The following is a 21,208-nucleotide window of genomic DNA, read 5'->3' on the forward strand; positions in this document are numbered from 1 at the left end:
CTTGTTAAGCCTTTATTCTGGGATAATTTTTCAATGTTACACAGGCGTTTAAGTCATTGTCCAATGAGTACGTGCATACACTGCAGTAAATTAAATTTTATACTAATTAACTCTCCATGTGTAAAACAGTCACCACGGTTTCATGCTCCATATTCCACAAATTCACCACCCCACCGGTTTCGGTTCCACCTTACCAGTTTTTAAATCAACGTTTCTTCAAGATAGGTAATTCAGCCCAAGGTTATTGGTCATGTTATACAAGTCTTCAATCCCTCATTTTGTGATTATTTCGTCATATTATAGACAGTTGTTCTCTATAAACCTTCACTGCTTAAAGTATGCAACTTTGATAATTATCAGTCACATAGATTAGATGCAACCGAAATGTTAATAAGTCCTCTCCCATAAAGAACAGTGTCTAATTTTTACCACAATCTATATTTGGACATCAAAATTGTGGGGAAACGACAAAAAGAACAGCATAAACCTCTGTGATTTCCGGATTCGATATTCAGTATTTATTTCAATTTTCACCTCTTGACATTTGAGAAAAAAGGTCACCAATCAGAGACAGGCAAACCATTTTTAAAATGAATAGAATTAATTTTTATCACGGCCACGGATCATGGAAAGAATTGCTTGTACCCACTCACTGCCATCAGTCTGGCTGTATCTGCAAAATATAACGGGAAAAACAACAGGTAATCCGTCACAAAGATAATCACAGACAAATCCCCATTGCAAGTGAATATCGTTGAAGCAGTAATAGCATTCTGGTTGTCGCCTACATTTGGCATATTCTTCCCATAAAGGTCGGAGCCTTACAAACCGGATTTGCTTCTCCTCAAACGCTCCCCTGGGGTCAACTCCTCTTTGGCCAGAGGATAAGATGTTTTTCGTCTGTGCCACCAACAAAGTCTCCACGGCATTTTGTATTTTTATGCGATTCATGTTTACTTGTTTAGTTTTCTTTCTTTATCTGCATCTAAGCCAGGATTTTGGGGGTCTCTTAAGTTGGTCCGTTTGACATCAAGAACGAACACTGAGGTCCAAATCTCTCACCTGTTCAGTTTCCAATGTACAGCATCTTGTTGGGGGAGCCAAGGCCAGGGTTAGACACAACGTTGGAGGTAGAGCTGGCCAGCATTGAGTACTTCAGGTAGGAGGGGCTCATTGAAGGGTTCATTCCGAGCATGACAGCGGCAGCACCTACGGTTTAGGGTTGAGGGATGGAATATCAGTCGGCATCAGTTATTCCAGACGACAATCTTTCACTGAAGGATTTTGGGTTCTGAGAAATTTTGGATGCGTTACCGGAATTTTTTGGCACTGACATTCCTCATCGGTTAAAGAAAAAAAGACTAGCTTTTGGTGGACTGGACAGCATTCGAAGCTCGGGACACTGGTCAAAAACGTATGTATTTATGATTGGTTTATCTACGAAGACCCGCATAACATGTCTTACCAGAGACATGAGGGCAAGCCATGGAGGTACCACTGATGGTGTTGGTGCCCCAGTTGGAGGTGTGCCAGGTGGAGGTGATGTCCACACCGGGGGCGAAGATGTCAACACAGCTGCCGTAGTTGGAGAAGGAAGCCCGGGCATCGCTGCTGTCAGTAGCACCTACGGTGATGGCCTGTGTGTAGAGAGTAAAGGAAAATGATTCAGTTCATCTGAAGTAGAAACTTGCAGGACTTTGAGATCATAATAATAGTAACAATGCCCTCCTCTTCTGATGGTGATTATACGTACATGTATATGTCACACTATCTTCAGACTAAGGGATTCAGAAAATTTTAGTTGGTTATTAGGAGTTTATGATTTTGAAGAAGCCTGGAATTCTCACGTGGAAGGTTGAACTTTTGTGACATTTCGACTGATAAGGAACTTCATCTAGCCTATTGTTATCACAATGTAGTCCATTAGTCTTTTTGTCTATTTGAACTTTGTGATATTATTGCAAGGCCGACATAGGGTTTTCTCTTTGCGACCTTTTCTTTGAGCAAAAGAGGGAAGGCCATCAGGCTTTAATGGGTCTGTTTTGTCGTCCTTGCTGTCAGTCTGAACTGTTTGGAATGAGACAGTGGACTTACGTCAGACACTCTGGCGGGAGAGGAGTTGCATGCATCGACGTTCTCATTACCGGCAGCCACAGACACGGTGAATCCCAGGTTGATCAGGTTCTGGACGGCGTTATCGGTAGCGGTTGAGGCGCCACCTCCGAGAGACATGGAGACGACGGCGGGCAGCTGACCGTTCAGACCGACCTGGTCAATACCTATGGGTTTTGGAACGCAAGAAAATTGGCGAGAGAGAATAAACTTTGTGGTTTCGATCATGAATAGCCAGGAAAAGGGGTATTTAAATAATTCAAAGACAGCTTCGGTGCAGCTTGTGACGTGTGTCAATGAAATAAATATAAATTTGTGTGCCATATATCGTCTTACTCTTCACAGGTCATTGTTGGTCACTTTTCATAAAATATCTCATTTCTTTTCTCGTTGTTTAATTAACCTACCGTCAACAACACCACTGTTGGAGCCAAATCCTAGACAGCTGAGCACACGGACACCGTACAGGCTGGCGCTGGTGGCCACACCGTAGCTCCTGCTGCCCACGGTACCGGCACAGTGGGTGCCATGCCCGTTACAGTCGGTCCCCGATCCACCGATGGCGTCGTACCAGGCGGAGGCGCGTCCGCCGAACTCCCAGTGAGACGGGTTGACCCCAGTATCCACAACGTACACGTTCACGCCAGCGCCGGTACCTTGGGAAACACGGAGACAGAGATATGGGCTTTGCTGCTTATTTCTGACCTTATGTACAAGTATACAAAAAACAACATAACCAGTAGCGTAAATTTGTGCGGGAACTGGGAGATGGGGGATTGTGGAGGGGATGACCTACCCGGCCATGAAAGTGTGAAACAGTGGGGGGGGGGGGTGGATACAGACACCACATGACACTACATTCATGATACAGATGTACACACTGTAGCCTACCTTACATCAAAGCGGCGTACTTGTTGATATCAAAATTTGTTCTCCTTTTTGACTACTATAGTTGTCTACTGCTGGACACATTTTGGTTTTGGGGGAAGTCTGAATAATTCTTCATAATCCGCCTCATTTTTTCCCACCACAAAAGTGTGTGTGTGGGGGGGTGGGAAGGAGGGTGATTCAAAGCCCACCACCCCCCGTCAAAAAAGTCGGGGGGGAATCGGATATACCTCCATCCCCGGGATTTATGCGCACGACAATTGAAGCCATTGATTTGATATCTGTATTTTCACTTGTTTCAAACCACCCAAATACATTTTAAGTCATCCTCGGCCAAAGTTACACGTGCCGGCACATATACTATACGCCGTCAAGATTTTCACGATTTATTGCTTCATTTTCGTCACCGTCACTGAAGAGTTAACTACGTTTGTTCTACTGAGAAACGATGGATTGTTTTGTCAATACGAGCACCAGTTTTCAAGTGCGCAAACATGAAAAAAAATACATCAATTATTTTTTAATGTACATGCAATTGAAAAAAAGATGGTTCTTTACCAGCGGGTCTGAAGGAGCCATCCAACGGGAGGTAGCGCTGATCTACACGGTCAAGACCCCAGGTGACTGCCTGTGTCTTAACAACACCATCCTCTTCCACGTACTCGATGCCATCGAAGCTACGGATCTGCGACAGTTAAGCCACATTCATTTGTGATTACCAGTACTATGCCATGGTGAATGAAAGGATAGAGGCCACCTTAAAAGAATATCACCGAGACCCCTAGGTGTGCTTGAGTGCTGCTATTTAAAAAAAAAGGAGACCATTTGTACAGCCAATCCTCATCTTCCTAGCAGTCAGCAAGGTCAACAGAGTGCACTCTTATTTTGCAGTTACTGCCCACCTCACATTTTATGTGTCTGTTGTCTGGGGATAACTTTCAGAAAAGGTTTGCGTGGTAAGTATATTGTCGTCTTCAAGCCAGGTGAATGCGAATAAAGGTTAACCCCCCCCCAAAAAAAACCCACACACAGCCGTGGTCGTTCATTTAGCATCGTACGATGAAAGTGACAACTTACAGAATCGATGAAACTGTCGGGGATGTTAGCCACGAAGCCGTTTATGACCTTGCGGAATTTCGCCAAGACAGCGACTGGGATGTTCAGGCCCCTGGTGCGGGTCTCCAAGCGGTCAACAAACTCGTCCAAGTTGGAGCCCTCCTGGTGGGGGAAAACGGCATTGATTCACACAGGATTATAATAGTCACCTGAAATCTCATTTCATATCCACTACAGTAAGCATCTCATTTTAAGCATTGATTATTTAGTAATTAAGTATTTATTAGTGCTGTTCAGTTAGTACTCTTTACGTCATTGGCCCACATGCTGAAGGTTAATTAAAACAGGGTTTGCAGAACTTTTATGTATCCTTTATAAATAATTATTTGATTGTATTCCGTTTGCATGCGGTACATACAGTCAACCCGATCTTCCATCTTTCCGTTTTGCCAGTGTGTAACTGCTGAATTTTCTATTGTCCCGTTTCAAATGAGCCATGCAAAGATTTTTTTATATTCACTTCTTATGCCTCTTTATACTCTTCTTCAATTGATGAAAACAGTTTGACATCCTTTCGCAGATAAGCGTATTGAGAAGTGTCATTTTTTACACATAAAACTTGGCCAAGCTTTTTCACAGGAGTGAGGGCGCTGTTGCGGTGCTGTAAATCAGAGAAGCCACTGTTCAGCTCTCGTTTTCATGTTCACATATTAACCCCATATTTGTTCTTTAAAAACATTTCTGGGAAAGGGTTGCTCGCTGCCTTGTTGCTGCATAGTTACACAACAAACTGCCAAAGAAATACATAAAAATATGTTTTGTTTTTAAACCCAGCGGTTGTTTGTGTGCACAAATCAATGCAACATTGAGGTTTAGTGCCTTGAATGGTGTCAGAGTTTGCTAATGAATATATTCAAACTTTCGGTGGCATAAAAAACAACAAGGTTCCAAAATATCAAATTAAAATGTCGAAATAGACATAGAAAATAGGGTTTAAAAAGTCAAATAGGCCCTAGGTGTAATTTCAAGGGTATGTTTCCTTGACACAGATCTATTTGTGTAGTGTGACACTCATTTCCTTACCTTGATCTTGATGATGTATCTGTTGGGGATGTGCTGAGACACCTTCCTGAGGGGGGCCAGGCCAGCGCTGGCCGCAGCGAGGCAGAGGCAGAGGACGACAAAAGTCTTCATGGTGCGTTCGGTTCTGCGTTTAAACAGAATCTTTTTTTTTACACGTGAATACCGCATGGAGGCGTACAGCGCACCACCCAGGAAAACAAAATAACGCCCACATCAGATCTATCTTACGGATAGATACTTCCATTTTGAAAAACAGCAACAATAACTTCAAATAAAAATAGCACGAAAACGTAAGAGATCAGATCATTTCTGCATCACACATTATGTTCAAATATCACAATTCTCACCTGTCCGAAATTTGTATACAACTTGATAAAATTCAACCACAGCATGGTAATCGTGCGGTCGGAATCCGCAACTCCAGCGCTTTGAACATGTAGTAGGTGAAAAGTAGTTTAGAGCGAGTCATAGGGGTTTCTTGGTCGTACACCCCTTGGTCTTCAATTGCCTAGCCTATGATAAACCAATGGGACATTCAACCCCAATGGCCCGTATGAACATACTAGACATTTTTTTTCTGTTCACCTGTAAAATAGCGAGTATTTGCCTGGTATCATGCAGTAAAAATTACTTCCAATTGAAGCTTAAGGAGAGTAAGAACGAGTTCAATTCATTTCTCCGCAAAAGATACGGCAACTTCTCACTTTGCCCGAGTCATGCATATATATCTTTCTTAGTCTGTGAGTGGTTGTGAGGTACTCGAACATCTTTTCTCTCCATTGTTGGGAATAATGGCAGAAAGACACCGGCTGAGTATAAGGCCGTGTCCAAAAACGGGCTTGCAGAGCTACGGCTAGGTCTAATGTCTACGCATCTCTGCACATTTCCAATGGAGGGAAGACCTAGACCTAGCTCTAGATAACAGATTCGGATGCAGCCTAAGGAGGGAACGTGAAGTGTTTCAAGACATCACACTTCGTGCCCCTGCTAAAGACACTCCCCAACCCCGTCACTTACCTGGTCGGTCAGGCTAGGAACTGCTCATTGATCTCCCTGCTCCCTTCCACTGGCTTTTATAGCCGTTTGGTCTAAACCTGCGGAAGTATATTTTCGTCACTGTAATCTAAAATTCCGGCTTAGCTTGCGTAATGGAGGTCACCAAATCCACTTCCAAAAATCCTGAACCATGTGCCGAAGTTCCCAGCCTTTGCTCAGTTGTAGGTAATTGTGGCACGATATATTTGGATGTTGAGGCAAGCGCGGTTTTTAAATTTAGAGCTAGAGGGGTGGCATTGAGAACACTCCCCATTCTATTACGCATCTGTGAACCTTGTTTCGAATTTCCTCTGTTATAGAAGACGACATTTCTCGAATTTTGGCATGATGAAATACACTTTCTGTATTATTTCATGTTATGAATATCATTTCCCTGAAAACGATCCCCCTTCCAACGCAAATGTTTAAGTGTAAAGGCATGCAATCAATGATCAGAGTGTAGATTAAATGCAATCATAGAGGGTCTTTTCAAACATATAGCAGCATGAAGCCGACCGGGGTGGAATAATTGGAGGAAAGGCGATTGGAGATTTCATTTCCTTTCCATCTCAAAAGCCCCCAAATCCCTCTGAAAGGTGTACAGCCTTTGAAGAGTACAAAAGAAATTTCCACCCCGAAAAATTAATTCTGGTTCTATCCTGAGTTGAACATGAAATTTGAAAGACTGAAGATGGTTAAACTTATACCATCAACGCAACCACTGTCACACGCATGCACATCTTGTATCGACGTTGCATACCTGCAGGTGTAGAGAATGCCTTTATTTTTGTGCAGATTAGAGAAATCTTGATGAAAATTCCCGTTTTTATCGCACTCCTAAACACTGTTTTAAGTTGGTTTTCCGTTGAAAGCCTTCTCGACATAGTTTCTCTTTCTTCAGGTTGGTATGCCTCTGAAATTATTTTGGAGAAGACTAGGGCGAAACATTCCATGCGCCTGGGCAAGCCCACGTAACCTGGGAGGGAATAAGTGTTTCATTGGCTATTGGGCCCTAAGGCAATGAGGTGCCAGTGTTCCGTAGGTCCTATACTCTGCTCCAATCACACCGTCACCAGTTTCGGGGTAGAGTATCGCACATCATGTTGATGGGACGCACCGAACGATAGCTAACTGAAGATTACGATTTCAGAGAAAGACCAATAACTTTGGAAAAAGTTTAGTCCGCATAGTATGAGTCTTTTTAATGGCACACTGCATTTCTTAGTCCCTCACAGTTTTCTTCAATACCCCCCCATTTCTGTTAGGCCCTGGGCACAGTGCCGACTGCGCCTATCGGATAATCCGGGCTTCACTCCCTTCGTTGTGGGGACATCTGAGTGTAACTTGACAACCAGAATAGAACAATTCACTTGTAGTAAATTCTCATTCATGTGAGCATGCGCATAAATGGCAAGTAGAGGCAACAAGCTTGAACGGCCCATTGAAAATGCACTCGAGGAACTGTAAAAATATCAACGTCATTTTCTCTTAGCTTTTGCACTTTTTCGCTTTATAGATACTACTTAAGTTTTTTAGTCTAATAGGATTGACTTTGCAGTATTTGAAAAAAAAATCAGATTTTGCTTCCTTCCCGAGCGCACGAGGTCAACAGATATTAGCAGGGCTCCTTTCCGACCATGCCCAATTAAACAGTTTTGTATCTCAGGGTACTATGCACCACTCTCTTATGCAGCACATAATTATACATGTAGGCGTACGTACCGTGAATCAGACTTGCAAAGACTTTAAAAAGGGGAGTTACTGAATACAGCGGTCACCTCACACAGGTATACTCCCTTGATGGCACTCGTCAAATGAACCATTATTAATCCTTCTAACGTTACATGTTTCGCCACTTACCGGCACATCACCAACGGAGAATGGTGGATGGTACTTTAACGTATATCGCACAATTTGTTGTATAGCCGAGCAGAACCCTACTGGTTTCTTTCGACTTCGAGCGAATGAATTCGTTTCAGTTTTTATTTTGTTCTCCTAACATTCCTCTCACACCAGAAAGTAACTACTGTAATGAGGGTTTTGTTGGTTTTTGAAGACAAAAGTGAAAAAAAGTGCAATTTGTGTCCCTAAACATTTGCAATGGGCCGCTCAAGATACTTCCACTTGCCATTTATGCGCATGCTCACAAATTAGAAATTATTAGTGAAAATAGTTCTGATTCACTCTTTTCTTCAACCGCAATGATAACAAAGGACGTTCCGCTCCCAAGGCCCCCTACTTCCATGCCCTTTCCACTAATGCCCTTTACAATTATAAAAGTCATTTCATTAGCATTCGCTGTCTTACTAATGGCAGGATTTTGAAAATTCACAGAATTTTTAGAATGTTTCTCCCCCCAGAAGAAACCGTGCTGTTTTGTCCGGACTCATTAATATCACACTCACTGACCCGTGTTGCAAGATACAGCAGAATGACAAATTAAAAATATACATTATAATCGTCAGTATTTACGACACAATAAGCAGATAAAGCGGCTGAGAGATAACCTAATCCGCTGATAAATAGAATGATTAATATATATAATTAACAAAATAAAGAGCTTAACTTTTCCTTCATAAGAGCCATTCGCGGGCGTGCATTCTGAGAGAAAAAACTTACTCCGGATTGTTTGAATCAGTCAAATTTGGTTTATTGGATTTGGTTTATTGGACATGAAAACAGTCCACAGACACCAAAACCTGTACAATTTGAGACAAGGATGAATTATATTCTGGTCACACAAGAGATCTGCAAATGTTAACGGTCAAACTCATCTATTGCCCTCTTTTTCAGACAGCACTCCTATAACCACACTTCTTTCAGTTATGTGGGAGCTTTTTGGCTCTTTGTCAGTTGAAATTCGAACAAGAATCGAGCATACCCATGACGCAGAACATGTTTCCACATTTATTTCGATGCAGTATTTGATATGCAAACACAAGAATGTTATACATTGTAAGATTGTCAATACACATGTAATTAAGGTTATCCGTACATAGTTGGGACCATTAAGATTGGCAACATAAGGTGAAGCTAAAGATTCAGCTGGTGTTATACCAGTTATGATGATGCCTTAAATAAAATTGTGCAATATTCCCATCCTCCAATCTCGTAGGATTTCATTATGTCATATATTTGGTAGCTTACCCTATCACTCCAATCAATTCCGTTAGCGGCTGCCAGCAACCAACACAATCTTGATCTTAGGAATTCAAATAAACTTACTATCCCTAAAAGGGTCACAAAACGGTATCTCAACAGTCCAATGCCGTTTTATGTTCAATTGTTAAATGATCAATTATTTAATTAATTTAATTCTATTTTTAAATTTTAATTTTTATCCTCTCTTCTTGTCAATTTTGGGTCTCTTTGAATTGTATGTTTTTTTTTTAATTGACGTGTTTTAATGTTTCATGCTACGTGTTTGATTCTTCCTTATAACTAATCACTCAGTTCAACTATTTAGTTGCAATGTAATTTTTAATAAACCTTTAATAATGATATAATATATATATAAAATAGTCCCTAGCCTGTATACAGAATAAACCAAAGAAAAACGTACTGTAGTGGACAGGAAGCATAATAAACCCTCCCAGATTTAATTCATTAAGAGTTAAAATTTAGAAGATGAGTTTTTATTTTTCTAGTGAAACAGAGAGAGGGTGATGATTTCAAAGGATCATCCGGAACGATTCCATGGGGTGCCGCGATGGTTTGGTATTTTTGAACTTTTTGAGGTTGTGCCATAACAAAAATGTTAGCGGTACTGTGACTAACATAGATGTGGAGGATGATCAATACCGTACGCAGAAATTGTCAGGGTGTGTTGATTTTTCTTGGGGGGATGCTCGGACGGGAATACCCCCCCCAGCTCATGAAGCTCAAGCCCCCCCCCATGTTGCGTCCACAACACGGAACTTGAATGTACTGCTACATCGGAGCTGACAGTTTAAGAGTAATGTTGAGACAAACAGGTAATGCATGAATCACTCAAAAACACCCGAGACAGTTCAGACATTCCTGGAGAGAACGTCACGTGGCTGGTCGTAAACGATAAAGCGCCGGCCGGTTGGCTGGCTGGCTGTGCGCCACCCCTACGCACTACCACATGTAATAATCTCCAACAGGTTTGCTTCTCGCTTGGGGCCAGAGGGATGTTCGAATCTATGGTTGGAAAATTACAATTTTAAAGACTTGTTTTGATTTTCTGACTCCTAAGTCATTTGTGGATGAGAATAAATTCACATTGTGTTGTATTGGCCATCATCAGCGTCCTTTCTAAGCACATATTTATTTCCTTATTGTATTCATTTATTTATTATTTTCCTATAAAATGAGCTGGTGCAGATCAGTCAATTTCAACAGTTTCAGCCAGCCAAATAAAGGAGAGGAATGTTCACAATATTCTCTATTTGTATTAGAAATTAAACAAACAGCTCTCGTCTGCAAACAATACATTGCATTAAGAAGTCGACTAACCTCATGTTAGAATTGAGTAATATAATATGTGGTAAAACCAAACGAGTTAGACATATGACGACACTGAAAAATAATAAGTTATTTCAGACGGTTCAGTTTACCAATAAATTTTGATATATTAGATGTTATATCTATCCTACCATACTAACGTCTCGTCACATTCCAAAGATCTTTGTAATTTTTAACTGCTTCAGATCTTTACTTTTGAAATTAAAGGAACAGATTTGGTACACTTCTGCTGATTTGCACTAAATGTTACAGTTTAATTTGAGCAAGCCTTCCGCTCTTTTACGTGTGCTCACGGACAGCGAATGCAAACTTGGGACAGTGAAGAAAAAGTAAGTATAAATGCCAAAATGATTTCAATGGAAATACTATGCTACAAAAAATAACAAATCTACTGTGTTTTTTTACTTATGTCTTCATAGGCTAATTAATATGGTTTTGCCCGTAAACAGGACATATTAACACATGACGTCATATAATATAGAATGCTTTCCTCAGGAGCCGTTATTTTTCTGATGAGTTTGTTTGAGTTGAGTATTTCTCTCTTATTTTGGAGTCTATGTTTTGGACACAGGTGCATGTTGGCGGACTGTAATGAGGACGTGAATGCCTGTTGTAATTAGCCGTGCTGTTACATGTATTTCGCTAAGGATATTTTCTCCCGTGCGTCCGGCCTTCTGTATCAAAACCGATTACATTCAGGGAAGTACGGAAGGACAGAAGGGGCAAACAAAATTTTAAAAAATCAAAGTGCTATATCACCGTGCCAAATTATTATCGTCAGGGCCGGGCGAGTTATTTTTGCTCTAACTGCAGCTCGCCGTGGAGAATGTCTCAACAGTATCAGGAGTCCGACATAGCCTGCCACTGTTCTTCAACCTATCGTTAGAGAGAGATGCCTTGACCGAGAGGGGTCTTTGAATCACTTTTGAACTCCATTTCCAATAAAAGGAAATCGTCACGAAGTTGTGAGATCCAGGAGCGTGATATCCCCACCCCTGGGGTGGACTAGCTGACTACCTGGTCATTCCCTCACACTTATTCGTGGTGAAAACCAGGTATACATTTGGAATTTGAGTTATGTTTGAATTCTCCAAAGGCTAAAATATAGCGAATAATATTGATTAATACCTACAACTATTTGCAAGTTTCTATTGGTCGAGAGCCCAATCCGCCACGAGTTGAAGGGCACCTTCATCAGCAAAGAAGAGACAGGCTGGTAGGAAGCTTGTCAACCGGGCTTGTGCCGGTTCATACTTTGCGCGAACACAAACGCGAATTTGTGAGGGCAGATCAACTATTTGCGGTGCAAATTCGCAAGAGTTGAACATATTTCAACATTAGCGAAATTTCGCAGCAAATCTTTTTGCGACGACAAATTCGCTTCATTTTCGCATTTACCTATAGTATTAACCGGGGCCTTTCACTGAATTTGGTCGCTGGTACTCAGTCCGTCCCACACGCACACTACCAACGGACCATTTTCGGTATACAAAAAACGCCCTCTCTTGTATTCGCTCAAAGAGATAGTTTGATGAAAGACCAACCAACAGCAGAAAGGGCCCCTGAACAATTGCATGTAGTACTTACATGCATATGCATTTCTACGTCTATGCCAGATTCAGTGCTCGGGATGATACCACAATTTCGACTCCCAATCTATTTTTGGTGTGAAATCACTGTTTTGAATATAATGCGTTTATTTTAATCAAAAAGCTAAAAATTAAACCAAAATTGGGATTTAAATCCCAGTGAAATTAAGAGTATGAGAAACTTTATTTTAAAAATCCATTTTTAAATGAATTGTGATTTAAAACGACTGCAAAGATTCATCGGCTAAATGTATTTTCTTGTAAAAGTTTTAATGTGCTCATGAAGAAAAATAAACGCACTGCCCCATATTGAACTCTGCGTTTAGGCGTTACGTATTCTCTTTCCCGTTTCCCCTTTTTCAATATTTTCTGGCTAATTCGCTGCAGCAAAGCAGTAACGGCGAGATACCGTAACAATAAAATAAACACGCTTCATCGAAATAGTAGCTCGTCACCCAAGCATGGGCCTTATTTACAAGTCAGCCATACTGACTTAACAGTGGGGCTAACTTGTTATATTTGGAACTTGGGAATAAAGGGAAAAGCAATTTTATAAATTTTCATTTTCGAAATATTGTCATTTCGTCTCTATTTTCACGAAAAGCAACATATGTAAATATTGAAGAAAACCTGGTTTTCGAGAAATCGCCCGAGCCAGAAGCTTCTCCTATTTCAAAACTGCAAAAATACCAATATAAAACAAGTTTATGTGGTAAAGACCCCTCAAATGATTCTTTGAGAGGTAAACTTTTGCCCGAACCAAGCAATTACAATGAATTTCCAGTGGATAATTAGCCGAAATCAATTAGTAAAGATGTGCGTCCATTCGTGAGATCGAAAATCCAGGTTTTTCCCTTTTTCCGGAATGTCCAAGGTATTTTTCCACAGGGAAGTCGCACTCGTGTTTATGCGTGCGCCGCTCTGAATGTGACAAAGAGGCGTGGCTCTTAGTGAAAACGAAAAACTTACTTGACCTACTTTTCTGCCTTTCCATTCAATACGTTGTGTACGTGTACGACGCTATGAACATCTAACAAAAGAAGTACCGTGCAATAACAATGGACGCTTATTGTTAGTGCACTGTGTTTCTTTTGTTAGATGCTTGTAGTGCGGGGGGGCAGTAATATTTGTGTCACTTCGTGAACACGCAAAATGCACTTATCAAGATTTTAGCCCTCAACAACATAAATACAATCAAAATTGAAAATGAGGTACTATTTTGGATATATGTGGCTCGATTGTCGTGAAAATGGTGACGATTTAATCCCGTTAATTTGTTTTTAAGCCACATTAAAATAGAAAGTGAGGTTTGAAACCCGAAATAGTCTAGTATCACCCCCATTTAACAGATTACACTGACTAAGATATATATAGATCCTTGGAACACGGTAAAAATGGCTTCCCTTTCAAGAAGGTCTACTGTTTGTGCTTGTGGCTTTATACGCTACTGTAGAAGCGCATGCGATTTTAGTTGCGTCTTTTTTAGGCTTACAAATTGTAAATTAAAATTAGGTCTTCATTTCTTCTCCATTTTTCGGTACATACATAACACGAGGTCTTTATTTAATAAACAAAATAAACAAAAAAAGTCAAAAGTAAGTAGCTGTGGTTACTTCCAACCAACGTCAATGTTTCTACTCGAAGTACCAAACATTGTTCACCTGGTCCGGCAAAGCTTTCATAATGAGCTATTCAATGCAATAAAAGCGAAACATCTCTAATCATTCTATTGCAGGTCCTCTGCTCAAGATTCGCCCTTCAGGCTTCTCATCTCTGCGCATTCTTGTATGCACAATAGCCACATTGTCGTCAATTAGTCGAGCTGTGGTTGGAACTGACAGCTCGGGAGAAACACTCACGGTGGATAAAAAAAAATCGAAGATGATTCCTTTCAGTTTCTTAGACTGTCCTTTAGATAAAGTAAATTTTAACAAAACAATCGAAGTTTTTCTTTTCTTTACAGTCATCCAGTAAAACTACAGACAACACTAACCTTGCTTTTTTTTCCTGTCATGCGTGGTTACATGAAATCCTTTTCACTACCTTCCATATTTGCTATCAGCATTGAAATTATTTTGAAAGCAAAAGAACTTTTTTGATAAAAAAGCGATGGGCAGATGTTGAAGATTGAATTACCTTCAGTCAGTGCGTGTCTCGGATGCAGCTAATGTCAATTCAAGAACCTCGCTGCCGAGGTCAAAAAAAGAATCAATTCTTTTTCTCTCTTTTAATTCTCAACAGCTTATGCATGAATGCAATGCAGGGACCCCCGCTGCGACCCCACGGTGGGGGGGGGGGGACTCATTATGCGTGGTGTCCGGCGAGCAGGTGACTTACACATGTCATTTGCCGGGATGCAGCATACTCGTGACTGCCCTGCACTCGAGGCAAAGAAAGTGTAGCGTCTTCTGTAAAACAACGTCGTGTGCGTCGAGCCTCGTAAACTGTCGGAAAGGTGCATGGATGACGCGTTATTTGCTCAGCTGAAGTCAAAAGAAGAAGGTGTACAGCAACTTACACTCCACGTCTGAGATTGCGCGGTACGGACCAGGAGCGAAGCAAAACATGAAGTCCAGCAGCACCGTCAACGGGCTCGACCGGTCACCCCCTCCCTGGTTCGATACAGTCCGGGTTTCCATGCTGTCCATCACCCTTTTCCTCATCCTCGCTGGTAACATCTTCTGCTTCTTCGTCATCCGGAGTTCCCCACAGATGCGCAAGGTGAGCCGCATATTCATCGTGTCGCTGGTCATGGCGGACCTGTGCGCTGGAGCATTCCCCGGTAGCTCCCTCCTTACCACGGCGGCCGCCGGACACCTGGTCCCCGCCGGCGTCGCGGAGGGGCTCTGTAAGGCCTATTTCATGGGCGGGATTTTATTCAACGGAGGGTCCTTCATCTCTCTCTTTTGTCTGATTTGTGACTGCTACATTGCCATCGAGAAGCCCCTTCGATATCCGTCCTTGTTGACGGCGAGACGGGCGTATAACATCATCTGGTCCTGCTGGCTGTTGATGATCACTGTTACCGTGGCGTATGGTGTGTATTTTGGAACTCTGCCGCACCACCAGCCAGACTGGCGATGGTGCCTTGTAAGAGTCAGTTCTCTTAAAAAAGACCCTTATATCTTGGTACTGCTAGTCCACACCAGTGTGACCGTGGTATTACCCTTAACAGTGACGTTTGCCTTGTGCGTAAGGATCCGGCTGATTGTTCACAAGCATGAGATACGCCTAGCCCGCTTCACTCCACCCGGTCACCCTTGTCGCCACCGTTCCAGCGATACCACGTCGCTGACAACTTTCCTGATGGTGAACTGTGGGGCTGCGTTAACTTCTCTACCCCTGAGCGTGCTCCTGGCCTATTCTTACTGGACGGGTGATTTCTCTATGTATGGCATCAGTACAGCCATGATAGTCCGGTCTTGTAGCAACCTACTGAATGTGCTTGCCCACACCAGACGGAACGGGGAGTTCCGAGCAGCCGCTGCACGCATTCTGAGGCTACGCCAGGGCAGAAACTCTCACAGGAATCCAGCTGCATCACGGGTAACCAACACACAGCTGACTTGCTTGGCTCCTTCAACAGGTGGCCGGGTTATAATGCACAAACGTTGACTACTCACTGTAAAGTTATGCCAACACTTTTTAAACCTCAGCCCAAGAGTATGTAGTTTTCACATCTCTAGCTCTGTCATATTCACGTTTTTCACATGCGTGAGTCCCCAGTGTCAGACTTGGTGACACGGTTGACTGATTTTGGTTTGACCAATTTTCCTCGACATAAGTTGCTCCTTACGGGGAGGCACCGAGAAATTTGGCGCAAAGCAGACGCCCTGAACGCCCTCATTCTGATCGTGTAGACAACGACATTGATAAAACAGCTGCTGTACAACGACAACCTGGAAAACTCGACGAGGAAAGAGTCAATTTGATGGGGGGAAAATTTCATGTATATCACACAAACCGCAAATGGTAGACTGGATGCGGAATAGGATATCGTGATGATGAGGACCGTGATCAGTGCTTTTTTATTGACCAGAAAACATTTACAGAGTCCGCGGCACACTCCGCTGCATATCCCGTGGTGCGACTTTTTGGCACCGCTGGTGGATGGCCAGTCGGAATCACGCGACGAGAGAGTCAGTTGCTTTTGATACTCGGTGTGACGTTTCACGATGAAAAGGATGCGTATCGAAGCGACAAGACTGACGCAAGTAGGTGCGAGGAGATACAAGATCACGAAAAACAGAAAAGCGAAAACGGATAATTGTGGAAGTGTGGTGATGGCACACCTCCACGAGAATTCGTTGAATGCTGTTATCCCTTTCTCGGCCGCCGCCGACATCACGACGAAGCTGGCCGCCGGGACGGCGCTCAGGAGCCAGGAGCAAGCAACTATTATGCACGCCCGGCGAGCCGTCATAATGGACCGGAACCGGAGCGGGATCTCCACGGCCAGGTACCTCTCGATGGTGAGAACAAGCACCCCAAGGACCGAGGCACTACTGGCGAAGATCTCCAAAAAGTATGAGGCATTGCACAGACGGTCAGAAACGGTCCAGGGGCTGACGCTTGAGAGCCCGATGATCTGCGGCACGACCTTCAACGGAATCACAACAACGCCAACAAAGATGTCGGCAACTGTCAGTGAGATGAGAAAGATGCGAGTGCTTCTCTTTAGAGTCTTGTCCTTCGCGATAACAAAGAGGAGGAAACAATTTCCAAAGACAACGAGGACCAATAGAGCAGTGTAAAGGACGATATAAATGACCTGCCTCCCTGTGGAGGCTTCGACATCCTCATAAGTAACATTTCTAGATTCAACCATGTCACTTTCTGAACCCATCGTTAAGGCGCTCGGAGAAGACTCAGTGAACAATTTAGACTCAAACGAATAGCGGCAATTTCGCCTGATGAGTTTCAACAATAGCCTACCATTCCCCGAACGTTAGCGTTCTGTAAACATTTTTACATAACTGCTTGCAACTGCACTGCTTCCAAATTATGTCTGACGCTAATGGGTTGCAACAGTCAAGCGATCTCCCCAAAGATGCGTAGGCTCACATGACAAAAGTGATGACGCTCCCAATTCCAATCTATGCGTCACTAATTAGTTGCCCCATTAAATAAATGCAACAAATCCTTCACATGTCAGTTTCGGTAAACACACTTCGCTGCCGAGGCACTACTCCAATTCAAAGTACACATGTAACGGTTTTTGACAGTCATGCTAACCTAATGCACAGCCTTAATGAAAAAAACCCCAAAAACAAAAAGAAAAGCGAGAACTGACCGCATCTAGCCTGTAATTATACTTGTGGAGGATTAATGGACACGCTAATAAGATCTGTACCATCGCTATCCCATGCATTATCGTGGTTAATATTGCTGGTGAGCTACACGTCTCAGGTTGAGACGTATGCAAACACAAAGTCTGCTGTGCATCATAAAATCAAGGATCCGCACAGGAAGATGCGGGGTATTGGCAAGTTTGCTCTACTGCCATTCAAGGCACACGTGATGTACTACCTTTTCCATCAGAATAGAAAATCTCAACAGTTTAACTAATTATCTTTAAAATGCATGGGACAAGGACTGAGTTGTTCTAGAAGCAAACTTTAAATTCAGTTGTGGACATAAACACACAAAAATTCAACCCCTTCGTCTCAAAAACACAAAAAGTGAGCATTTTTCACCGTCCAGTCCACAACGTAGTCCGAACCAACAGACTTTATTTTTGCGGAAGCGAATTTTGATCACATTCCACGAATCTACCTTATTCAATGTAATCTGTTAAATTGAGTGGTGGCAGACTATTTGGAATTCCATGCCTTACCTGGATAGTAGATATACCACGAACCGTCGTTCTGTGTGTACAAAGTCTATGGGTGGGATGTCACTTTTTGGTGCACCAATCGTTTACATCACTTCGTCGTGCAACCAACGAACTGATCACAAATTTTAAATTCTTAATCGGCCTAAATGCCGTTAATTTTGGATGAAGGTTATTCTAGTGCTTTCATTTTTATTCTCAGGTGCTAAATAAATAAACTAGCCAAGCCTTCAATTCAATATGACCGACTTGAAATAAGGCAAATCCACCGTTTTCGAGGGGTGCCAAATTTCAGTCGTATTCCTCAACGTATTGTATACATTTAAAACCCTTAATGTGATCATGGTACCAAGTAATTTTTTTCTTCCTATACGAAAGAACCGATGGAAAATGTATTTATCAGCTATAGTTAAACTTTAATGCTGGATATTTTTTAGTGAGTTCTGAGTTGGGATTGAGTGCAGATTTTTGGTTTCCTAGTTTGTTTTTTAAAAAAAAATGATTGTCCATACTTAATCCACATAGGGATCCTCACTCTCCCCCGACAAGAAAGACGATAACACCGTTTCTGTATAGTGTTAATGCTGTCAATTTTTCTAATAGCAACGGTGTCCGTAGGGGCAACCTGGTCCGTGCCTTCTGCCTTACGGATACGCCACTGAATTGGGGATGCGGTTCCAAATGCTTTTTTGTCACGAGAAGATCCCATACCTCATGTGTCATGACATCTTGATTTATTGCTCCATTCAAAGGGCTCCTTGCAATTTGGTTTTTGTTAACAATCAAGCGCTGTGTTCAGCTATAAATTTTAAAAGCCATTCGCATATTAACAGTAGATAAGAGAAATATAACAAATGACTTTCACTCTCAGATTGAAAGGGTTGACATGTGCTCTATGGTTTCAAATGCTTTTTTGCCACGAGAAGATCCCATACCTCATGCAGATGATGCCCCCCAAAAAGAATGGAATGATTTGATATTGACACATAACCAGAGTTGTAACGAGTCACTAATTTATGTGACTTGAGTCGAGTCTTCGTAATGTAGTTACTCGAGTCGAGTCAATTCATTAGACAAAAATGTCGAGTCGAGTCAAGTATTTAGCTTGAGTCAATTCGAGTCAACAATATTTGAACACAGTACGATATATAAAAGCAAGAAGGACATTTTTTGACATTTTTAAGTTTACCCTTGGGTTTCTACATATGGTCACACCACACCTGAACCTTGATGATAAGAACACGTGATTTTTTTCCGAAAAGAAATTTGCGTTTGTTTGTTTTTTTGTTTTTGTTAGTTTTGTTTTTTTGGACTCGAATCTTATTAACTTTCAGTCGAGTTGGGTCTTCTTATAAGGGACTCGAGTTGAGTTGAGTCATTTGCTCTCAGCGACGTGAGTCGAGTTGTTTACCCGTCGGGACTTGAGTCGAGCCACCAAATATTGTGAAAAACTAGAAACTTCCACAGAGCATTCACATGGCCAAGAGGCGCAATTCATAATGCTGTTTCTTTTTTCCAGTAAATATTGTTGGTACACATAAGCGAAATTGACATTGAGTTTTAACCCCAGTCTCTCTCTCTTTTTCTTTCTTTCTTTTCTTCCACCCTTCCCCCTTCTTCAGAGGAGGACCGATGACCACTGCCGTTCTTGGTTTTAACTAATTTGAAATAAGAATGCAGAAAAGTAATGGCTATAGAGAGGAACGCTTGAAAAATTATAAGAACTATGCATTGTCACGATTGTATGTCTCCCCACCCACCCCACCCCACCCCCCAAAAAACAAACAAAGCAACAACCCTACGATAAGATTTGGGGGGAATCCAATCCAATTACAATTTTGATTATTTTTGGAGTCTCCTTGTCCAGAAATGTTTTCAAAATGTCAGATATCACATCTATTGGCAAATCTTGCGCGCTGCTCTCTGCACCAGACACATACAACGCTGCCATGGAGGATTTCTCTGCCTTTTCAATGGGCGTTCTTCTGTCACAACTCCATCGCACTCCTCAGAAAACGACGCGGAAATATCATTAACAGACAATAGCATTGTTGATGTCTGTTCATGACCATGTACTGTTTTGTGTCATGACATCTTGATTTATTACTCCATTCAAAGGGCTCCTTGCAATTTGGTTTTTGTTAACAATCAAGCGCTGTGTTCAGCTATAAATTTTAAAAGCCATTCGCATATTAACAGTTGATAAGAGAAATATAACAAACGACTTTCACTCTCAGATTGAAAGGGGTGACATGTGCTCCATGCAATTCACCATCAGAAAATATATTTGATAGAATATTGACTGTCAAATGCCGAAGAAGGAGGCGCCTTTATATGCGACATTTCGATGAATATTTCTTGTCTTGGTTTTCAAAAACAGCCACAACAGTCATCTATTAAATTAATACAACATCACTTTTCCGAGGAAAGGTGACCGACCCGGCGCCTGTTAACTCTCCCGCTTACTGCTAGAATTGAGGGAGACCAATTAATTTTCTTATAGCAATGCTTAATAATGATCACATCCGTTGAAAAAGTATCGCCTACCAGAATACAAGACCCCGCGAAATATAATTATTGTCTAGGGGTTTAGAAGGAAACAACGTGTTCCAATGTACATATCAGCAACCCCTTGCCTGTTGGACTACGTCCCGAGGAATAAGCCATTTGCGAGTTAAATTTGAATAAAATCTGGTGCTCTGAATTATCCGATTGCACGTAATCATGACATTTGAATTCCTCATACTAAAGACACTGTTGCTATACCTCGTGATTCGGGGCAAGCTTTCGCATAGCGACCACCATCTCTGGAATGGACTGGTTCCTTTGTTACCTTTTTATCCATTGCGAACAGTGTGTTGTGGCAAAGCGATTGAAGTTGTTATGTTCACGTGAATTTAAAGAACTCAGTGTACCAGATTTGGGCCAAAGTTAACTCGCAAAAGGCTAATTGGAGAAAGGGAGTACTCATGTGAACGCATGTGTTTGTGGCGTTCATAACTGAAATATCTTTTTTTCTGTTCGCTTTTTTCCCGCAAGTCGTGTTCACATGCTAAAAGCATCGCTGCAGAGAACAAGAAGTGTGACAGCATTGGGTAAAAAATGTACTGTCAAAAAGTGTAAA

The 21,208-nt window shown here is 42.0% G+C and overlaps 3 protein-coding genes across 3 annotated transcripts; 1 reads left to right on the plus strand and 2 right to left on the minus strand.

The window, feature by feature from the left end:
- Positions 1–492: 492 nt before the first annotated feature.
- Positions 493–6,194, minus strand: LOC110987746 (uncharacterized). Its single transcript, XM_022250770.2, has 9 exons — positions 6,157–6,194; positions 5,140–5,263; positions 4,078–4,218; positions 3,559–3,685; positions 2,520–2,768; positions 2,095–2,279; positions 1,466–1,637; positions 1,063–1,209; positions 493–673 (listed from the first exon to the last, which is right to left on the minus strand). The coding sequence occupies exons 2-8, from the start codon at positions 5,248–5,250 to the stop codon at positions 1,067–1,069; spliced, it is 1,128 nt and encodes a 375-aa protein (XP_022106462.2). The 5' UTR covers positions 5,251–5,263; positions 6,157–6,194; the 3' UTR covers positions 493–673; positions 1,063–1,066.
- Positions 6,195–14,816: 8,622 nt separating this feature from the next.
- On the plus strand, positions 14,817–15,866 carry LOC110987747 (adenosine receptor A3-like). The gene has a single exon (XM_022250771.2). The coding sequence runs from the start codon at positions 14,817–14,819 to the stop codon at positions 15,864–15,866; it is 1,050 nt and encodes a 349-aa protein (XP_022106463.2).
- LOC110987748 (uncharacterized) lies at positions 15,277–18,463 on the minus strand. Its single transcript, XM_087136248.1, has one exon. The coding sequence runs from the start codon at positions 17,095–17,097 to the stop codon at positions 15,958–15,960; it is 1,140 nt and encodes a 379-aa protein (XP_086992374.1). The 5' UTR covers positions 17,098–18,463; the 3' UTR covers positions 15,277–15,957.
- Between the last annotated feature and the right edge of the window lie 2,745 nt (positions 18,464–21,208).

Source organism: Acanthaster planci, linkage group LG04, assembly GCF_054643075.1.
Source record: "Acanthaster planci isolate LZ-2023a linkage group LG04, COTS_SCS, whole genome shotgun sequence".
Lineage (NCBI taxonomy): Eukaryota > Metazoa > Echinodermata > Asteroidea > Valvatida > Acanthasteridae > Acanthaster > Acanthaster planci.